Source organism: Mus caroli, chromosome 9, assembly GCF_900094665.2.
Source record: "Mus caroli chromosome 9, CAROLI_EIJ_v1.1, whole genome shotgun sequence".
Taxonomy (NCBI): domain Eukaryota; kingdom Metazoa; phylum Chordata; class Mammalia; order Rodentia; family Muridae; genus Mus; species Mus caroli.
Window position 1 is genome coordinate 5,279,865 of NC_034578.1, and position 8,665 is coordinate 5,288,529.

At 40.8% G+C, this 8,665-nt stretch overlaps 1 protein-coding gene across 2 annotated transcripts in view; it reads right to left on the reverse strand.

Annotated features, from left to right (window-relative positions):
• Arhgap42 (Rho GTPase activating protein 42) overlaps positions 1–8,665 on the reverse strand; it is a 247,051-nt gene that overhangs the window by 157,161 nt on the left and 81,225 nt on the right. For both annotated transcript variants that reach the window (XM_029481163.1, XM_021171512.2), the window contains one exon: positions 2,757–2,818. In XM_029481163.1, coding sequence (XP_029337023.1) covers positions 2,757–2,818 — 62 coding nt within the window. The remainder of the gene's footprint in view (positions 1–2,756; positions 2,819–8,665) is intronic.

Consider the following 8,665-nt stretch of genomic DNA (forward strand, 5'->3'; position numbering starts at 1 on the left):
AGGAGGAGGAGGAGGAAGAGGAGGAGGAGGAGGAGGAGGAGGAGGGGAAGGAAGGAAGGAAAGAGAGAAAGAGAGAATGAGAGAAGTATGGGAGGAAGGAAGGAAGGAAGGAGAAAAGAAAAGAGGGAGGGAGGGAGAGAGAGGGATGTGGAGGGAGGGAGGAGAGGGCAGGATCAGGGAGGGGAGAGAGGGAGGGAGAGAGGTCAGCAGTTGTTGCTATTAGGCTATGCCCTGATCTAACTCACTCCACAGTGTGTAAAATAGTGGTTTGTTTAGAAAGTGCTTCAGTCCAAGACATTCCAGTTTACAAACAGTGTATGACTCAGTTTGGAGGATGAAAAATGATACTGCAGTTAATGCACACATAAACAATATTACCTGCCTGGTGTCACCCACAAGGCAGCGCCTGATAAATCACTAGCTCCTAAAAGTGGAAAGGGTGCCATCCTATAAACTGAAACTGTGAGGCACAGGAAAAGCACATCAAAGAGACCAGGTCTGTGAACAAGCATGAGTCCATATGCACGCACGCACGCACGCACGCACACACACACGCACGCACACACACACACACACACACACACACGCACGCACACACACAATCTGGTGTAGCAACTTTTGATTGATGAACCAAGCTAGGGCTAAGATGACTAACATACTACCTGAGTTTTAGAGAGGAAAAGTACAACTTTTCAAACAGTGTTCTGAACTATCCCACACATATGCCTATGTAGGACATGATAAGACCTGTGTCTACTTACATATTACAAAGATATAGGGTATTGTGAAACAGTGACCAGGGATTGAGATCCCTTTTCTGTTCCTGGTGGTCTGTGTCGCACTAACTCTGCTTCAGTCCCTGGTGACACCCAATAACAGTGAAAGCCAAAGCACTCTCCACACTTAAAAAAAGTGCAGCTGAGTATTAAGATTGTCAGTAATGTGATAAAAATATTGCCCAAACCTCAGTTGTTAACACTCTGTCCTCAGTTGGTGGAAATGTAACCTTTAGGACGTGGAGCCTTGCGAGAGGAGGCCACTGCTCAAGGGCTCTGAGGTTCTCTAGCCTAGCCAGATTTCTTGACTCACCCCAGCCCTAACAGCCTCTTGCATGTGGATGAAAATGTAACCAGCCAGCTTCCTGCTGGGCTTCCATGCCTTTCTATGAAAAGGGATTGTATTGCCTCTGAAACTGCAAGGCGGAAAAAGCCCCTCCTCTTCAGAGTTGCTGTTTGTTGAGGTTTCTTATCATCTCATCTTGGAATAAATGAACGTACAACAGGCAATAGAAACTGTAACTCCTTCTGGTGAGGCTGTGATGGAAACTGTAACTACCTCTGGTGAGGCTGTGATGGACTGAGTGATGTACTACCATTCAAGGCAGCCTTCCTGTCTCCCCATCTAACTCTCACAGTGTGATGGAGACCAAACTCTGAACTTTACCCATGAGGGACACTAACATATCTTTTCGTTACACTTTAATTTCTGAAAATTCCATTTAATTACTACATTCGTACTGAGGTCTGCACATCTAAAGCTTATTTCTGATTGTTAATGTGAAGGGCAGTGAAGTGTCTCCCTGCTTAAAGGCATTGGAAACAGCAACCTGTGTTTGATTCCCAAAATACACAGAAGGAAAAAGAGAGCCAGTTCCACAAAGATATCCTCTGACCTCCACACAGACACTGTAATAAACATAGTGCACACATAAGCATCCTGTGCACACAAGCAGTAAAAGGAACAACAACAATAATAAAAATAAACCTCAAATCCATTGTTTTAAAAGCTGTATGCATACAGACCAGATGTGCATATTAATAAATGCATGTCTGTGTTCAATGTGCACGCAGTACCTGCCAAGGCCACAAGAAAGTCTCAGGTTCCCTAGAAATAAAGTTGCAAGTGGCCGTGGCCACCTTCTGAATGCCAAGAACCAAACACAGCTGCACCAGCTCTCCAGCTCCCCCAATTATATTCAGTTTCTTTTTTGGCTTGGCTTTGAGTTTTTGTTGTTGTTGTTGCTTTCTGGGGTTTTTTTGTTTGTTTGTTTTGTATGTTTGGTTTTGGGGGTTTGGGTTTTTTTTTTTTTATCTTTATATGCAAGGTTTTAATGTGTATCTCTGGGTGCCTTAGAACTTATTGTGTAGTGAGGCCTTGAACTGAGTGCTGAGATTAAAGGCATGAGACACCAGACCCAGGCCAAATTTATGGTTTGAGTGAAGTATTAGCAACGCTTGTGCTCCAATATCTTACACAAGCTAACCTATTAGCCTAGAAACATTTTAACCACGTTTTTCCAGCCAGTAAAGTCCTCCTAGCTGTAATGACCCCTGTCAAATGTTACCATTTCAAAAGTCTCATGCTAATAGTCTAAAAAGTCAGCTTTACTTCAAGCCTCAAATACGCCTCTATTATAACACCTACAGTCCTGCACTAATATGACCCACGCATATCTGTTGAAGAAAAATAGGCTCTTAAGAAAGTTTCCCCAATAATTTAAATTCTCACAATCACATTGATTAAGAGAGAAGTCAAGTGAATATGTTTATATCTGCTGGGCAAATGAAAGAATTAAACATTAGTTATCTTATTAGCAACAGTAGAAATTACAGTCTCAAATCTTCTCAAAATTATATGTAGCATTTGCTTTGTGTTTCTGTCTGTGAGATGCTGTATGGGTATCTAATTCAGGTTTACACCTTCTTCAGACATGCTCAGACAAAGCAGGATTCAAAAGAAATAAGAAACAAACTTACCAGTCTACGCCTTTCTTCTTCTACAGCAATAAGTAGCCTTGCAAATTCTTTCAGTGACTGAGCTATTTAAAAACAAGACAGAAAGAAAGGCATCAATCCTCTTTCAGGGATAATATTTAATTACATAGGAGCAACCATTACAATGAAGCTAGTTCTTCATTTGTATGTCTTTTAGTATGTGATTTTCTTTGTATATCCATAAAAGCATGTACATAGTAAGAGGCTAGTGACTAATAGCTGTGGGTAAGAGATGCTGGTTTCTCTTTGAACTAAAAATTAAAGTCTATAAGTTTGTCTATAATGATCTTAAAACAACTACAAATTATATATTTAATGTGGGAAATGTATATTTAAATAGTCCTAAATCTCTTTCAACAGTGGTCTGTGGGTATAATACATTTTTCAAATCTATAGAGGCAATAAGCCAGGCAAAAGAGATGACTGTGTTGGTAAAAGAACTTGCTGTATGAGCCCGAGGACCTGAGTTCAGATCTCTAGCACCTACATAAAATACTGGGCACAGTCACACATGCCTGTGACCACTGTGCTGGGATGGGGAAAATGATATAGAACAGATGGGACCACTACCTCAAAGCAGTATGATGGAAAATTATATTTTCTGAACTCTCCTCTGACCTCACACATACACATGAGCATATGAGTGTATACATACATGTGCATGCATGCACACACATACACTCAGGCACACACGTGTACAATGCCCAATAAAATGTAATACTGTACAGCTATATTTATTAGTGTTCAGTATTACAAAGTCCCCCACTAAATTCTGTTAGCTCAGGAACATCATGGAAGAGAGGACAGAAAGAATGTAAGATCCAGATGGAAATATGAGGATGCACAGGAGGGAGAGTTGCTGACCTTCCCTGCTCTCTAAATATATAGCAGTTATGATGAGCTGCAATAGCTGCACAAAATCTTGCAAAATTAAGCCCAGCAACCGTCATCATGGAAAGGGATGGAAGTTGGAAGTTCCCACCTATTTCATGGATTTGTTGATGGTTGAGGGGAGAAGAAAATACATTTTCTTCTTCAGTGCCCAAGGTCCTATAAATAATCCCTCTCTCATGATCTTCTAAGCAACTCTAATGAAATTCATTGGGGCATTAAAAAGACAAGACAGAAGAGGATCCAAAAGAGTGGAGGAAGAAAAAAAAAAGGACAATAAAAAGTGAATCAAATACATTACATAAGTATATGAAAATGTCATATTGAAAGACATTTTATGACATGAACAGAAAACAGTCAGATAGATGATAGATAGATAGATAGATAGATAGATAGATAGATAGATAGATGTAAATTTATTTATTTAGCTAGACAATAGTAGCACATACCTTTAATGCCAACACTCAGTCCACAGAGGCAGAAAGATCTCTCAGTTGGAGGCCAGAGTGATCTACAGTTTGTTCCAGGGGAGTTGGGGCTAAACAGAGAAACTCTGTCTTGTAAAACCAAAGAAAGAAAGGAAAGGGAAGGGAAGGGAAGGGAAGGGAAGGGAAGGGAAGGGAAGGGAAGGGAAGGGAAGGGAAGGGAAGGGAAGGAATGGAAAAAAGAAAGGAAAGGGAAGGGAAGGGAAGGGAAGGGAAGGGAAGGGAAGGGAAGGGAAGAAAAGGGAAGGTAAGGAATGGAAAAGAGAAAAAAAAAGAAAAGAAAAGAAAAGAAGAGAAAAGAAGAGAAAAGAAAAGAAACCCACCTACCAACCTTGTAAATAATTGCAATATGCTAAGAAAAACATTTCAAAATAGAGAATTTTAACTAAAAGTACAATTGTATAGTACTTTTTAAAACTTCCTTTGAGTAAAGAGAGTTGACAGAACAAGGTTGGATAGTTTGATGGGTTTTATGTCTTATTTTCTTTTACTGTTATGATAAAATAGTCTGACAAAACCAACTTAAAGGAGAAAGAGTTTATTTTAGGCTACAGTTCCAGCTAAGTCCGTCAAGCAAGGAAGTAGGAGAAGAAAATGAGTGAATCTATTAGTCACATCCTGGCGGAACTCCAAAGCAACAAAGCACTTGCTCCTCAGCAATTTTGCTCCACTTTCGTAGTCTAGAGTCCCAGTTAGGGAATGGTGCCGCCCCTGCTTGTGGACGTTGTACATCGTGGTGCGGAGCCTAGTGCGCACCACGATGTACAACGTCCACAAGCAGTAAACTACCTGTGTCAGAAATAATACACTCATTATAATATGAATATTAAAACTATTAACTGAATCACTCCCTTGTGTTGGAAGAATAGGAGAACAATGTGGCAATTTGAAAACATGGCTCATTAAAAAGGAATACCAGGATATCAGGAAGTAGTACCTAAAAATGAAAATCAAGAGCCAGCAGGACAATCATGGTCCTGAAAAATAAAAAAAAAAAAAAAAACAAGCAAATAAACAAGCGTAAGAAATGATGGCCTCTGACATGTCTGGAAGTAATTATAAGCAGTGAGAACCAGCAGGAACAGAGACTGCTAGGTTTTGGTTTTTTTAAGTTTAAATAAAAATATGTAGTTTTTTAAAAAATAACAAAAAAGGGGGAGATCCTGCGAAATCTATTTTCTAATAGTACAAATCTGGAGGGACCTAGGTGTATGTGATACAATTTGCCAAAGGTAAATGGTATCTACCACACAGAAGCTGATGAGAAACCCTGAATCAAATAGGCCTTCACTTAAGAATTCCAAGCAGCAGCCTAGTCCCTCTGGCTAGATCAACTCTAAAAGTGATGGCAGGCTCCTGGTCACTTGGAGACACCTACTGACACCCTCAGGCTCCAGGTCACTCCAAAGACACCTGCTGATGTCCACAGGCAAGCTCCTGGGTCACTCAGGAGACACCTGCTGATGCCCACAGGCAAGCTCCTGGGTCACTCAGGAGACACCTGCTGATGCCCACAGGCAAGCTCCTGGGTCACTCAGGAGACATCTGCTGATGCCCACAGGCTCCATTAGGGAATCCACTAAGGTGCAGTTGCTTTAAATAGCAAGTTGGTTTCTGAGTAAGAAATGAGGTTCTCATTTCTGTCTCCACTGTCTCTCTTTGTTCAAAAGAGAGTGATGCCATTTTCTACTTCCACTGAACTGGTCTGTTTCCCATATAAATACTATTTATAAACTCGGCAAGATAATTGCTGATTATAATGTAAATGTCTGGGAAGACAAACTTTACCATAGAAAATAAATTGAATGTCTGGTTCCCCACAACAAACCCCACGCCCATCCAGTGGTTTTAAAAAACTGGATCCAATCTGACAATAAATTTTGTTCCCTCATTTTCTTTGGATGACTTTTCAGGGGAAAGTCTTCAAACAAACGAAACCCAAAAAGCTAAACTTGTCCTTTTCAAATATTATAAAGCAGTTCCACTTAAAAAAAAAAACTGCATATTTTTGGTGCAAAGAAAGACATTTGTGTTCTTTGAGAATGTAAACACATGGGAACAGTGACTATCAGTCTCGTAAAATTGGTTGGTGGCCCATCAAATTCAGAAGAATGTGGCAGAAGCTCTTCTAACTCAATTTAAATGATCTTGGGTACTGCATTAATAGCACACTTGAAGAACAGAAATAAGACAAGAAGCCCACAGCATAAGCACTAAAGTCTCAAGTTACTATCAAGTAAAACAAATTTTAGGAGAACAGGTTCCTGGAGACCCCCAATCACTACCCTCCCCGGCAAAGTCCAACAGGAAACTGTCAGAAGCTGGGTAAAACCAGCTTTGTACTGTTCCTGCCCAGCCACTAGAAATGAGGGGCAATGTTAGCCTTGTTGGCACTCAGATCCACAAATGCCTTAAAGCCCACAAGACCATGGGAGGACTGCAAGCAATTCCTCTAAAATCAGGAACAGCACAAGGATATCCATTCTCACCAGTCATATTCGATATATATATATATCTACCATTCTAACCAAAGTAGCTGAGACAGAAAAAAAGGGATATAAACAAGGGAAAAAGGAGACAAAATAATACCTGCCAGGCAGGCAACAAAATTCTGTACTCAGAAAATCCTAAATGGGCTGTGAGATGGCTCACCAGTCAAGAGCACTTGCTCCAACAGAAAAACTAAAGTTAGGTTCCCAGCACCACAGAAGGCAACTCACAAGTACCTAGAACCCTAGTTTCTGGGAATGATGCTTTCCTTTGGCTTCTGCAGGAAAACACATGAGCATGCACACAGGCACATAAATAATAATAAGAGAGAAAATCCTAAAAACACCTCTGAAATTTCCCTAGAACTGATAAACAAACTCAGGCATGCACAGACACACACAAACACAGTAGCATTCCAATGCATTGGCAATGGCTGAGGATAAAAAAGGGGGGAGGGGGAGGCAATCTAGTTCATGACAGCTTTAAGAAAGAAAGTAAAAGCTAGAATAAACTCAAGAAAGGAAGTGGAAACATCCCTAAGAATAAAAATTATCAAACACAGAAGTGAAGAACAGAAGAAGATACTAGAAGGTGGGAAGGCTGTGCACAGATACAGGAACCAACTCTATGTAGACAGCCTTAGAGAACAAGAGATTTACAGATCTGCATGAAACACCAGTGACATTCTGCACCAAAACAGAAAAATATAATTCTTAAATCCAAGTGGAAGTGCCAAGGCCCCCAAATACCAAAGGAGATTGTCAGTAAAAAGGACAAGTCCAGGAATAAGTCTAAAATTGTGTTAGAAAATGATAAAGATCAAAACTATCATGGAATTATCATGAAAACAGGAGCATGCACTGGTGTAAGGGAAGGGAGGACCCAAAGATAAACTCCCACAGTTGAGTGTATCAACTTTGACAAAAATCCCTGAGCATATGTTGGGAAAAGAAAGCCTTTTCATCAGACAGTGCTGAGAAAGAGCAAGAACGCTAAAGTGATACCAACTAGAGCCTTATCTCTCGAACCCATACAGATGTGTTTTAGCTTCATTTCTGCTGCTGTGATAAAAACATCCTGACAAACAACTTAAGAGAGAAGTTTATTTAGCTTACAATTTCATATTATAGTCCATTATTACAGGGAAGTCCTAATAGGGAGATTGAGACAGTGGTCACAATCACATAGCATCCCAAGATAAAAGTGAGTGCATCTATGCTCACCTGCATGCCTGTGCCAAGTTCATTCGTACACAGCTCAGGGTCTCCAGTCTGCATAATGGTGCCACCTATCCTGGGCTGAATCTTCCCACACTCAGTATTTTAATCAAGATAATCCCCCACCCCCTTCATGCCTACAATCCAACCCAATGCAGACAAAGCCCTCACTGGGACTCTTTTCCCAGGGGATTCTCAGTTGTTAACAATTAAAAAAAAAAAAAAAAAAAAACCTCAACCCAGAGTGGATCAAGCTCCTTCATGCAAGAACCAAGACACTGAACCAAAGGCTTAACACTTTGATGTACTTTGGCACAGGAAATAATTTCCGACGCTTAGGATGCCTGACCTGGGAATGGATCAAAACACTTCTGCACAGCAAAGGAAGTGATCAGTGCTGTAAATGGCTAACACAGAGAATGAGAGAAAATCCACCTCCAAAAAGTGACCTGACAAGCAGAGTGGAGAACAAGTGAGCGATGGGTTAGTAGATGCCTCTCACTTACAGTTCTGTAAATGGACGTCCACACATGAGCAATGCTCCCCACCTTCACCCATCAGAAAAATACAATCAAGAGTGCAAGGAGGTTGCATCTTAGCCTTCTCAGCATGGAGATAGTCAATTAGTCCATCAAGTAAAATAGAGAGAAGTCATGCTGTGGAAGGAGCAGAGCTCTGTGTGCTGCTGTGGGGACAAATCAGTGCAGCCCCTAGGGAATCAGTACAGAGTCTCTTCAAAACCACTATAAAACAGGTTGTACTACCACTCTGGAAATCAGTCTGGCGGTTCCTCAGAAAATTGGACATA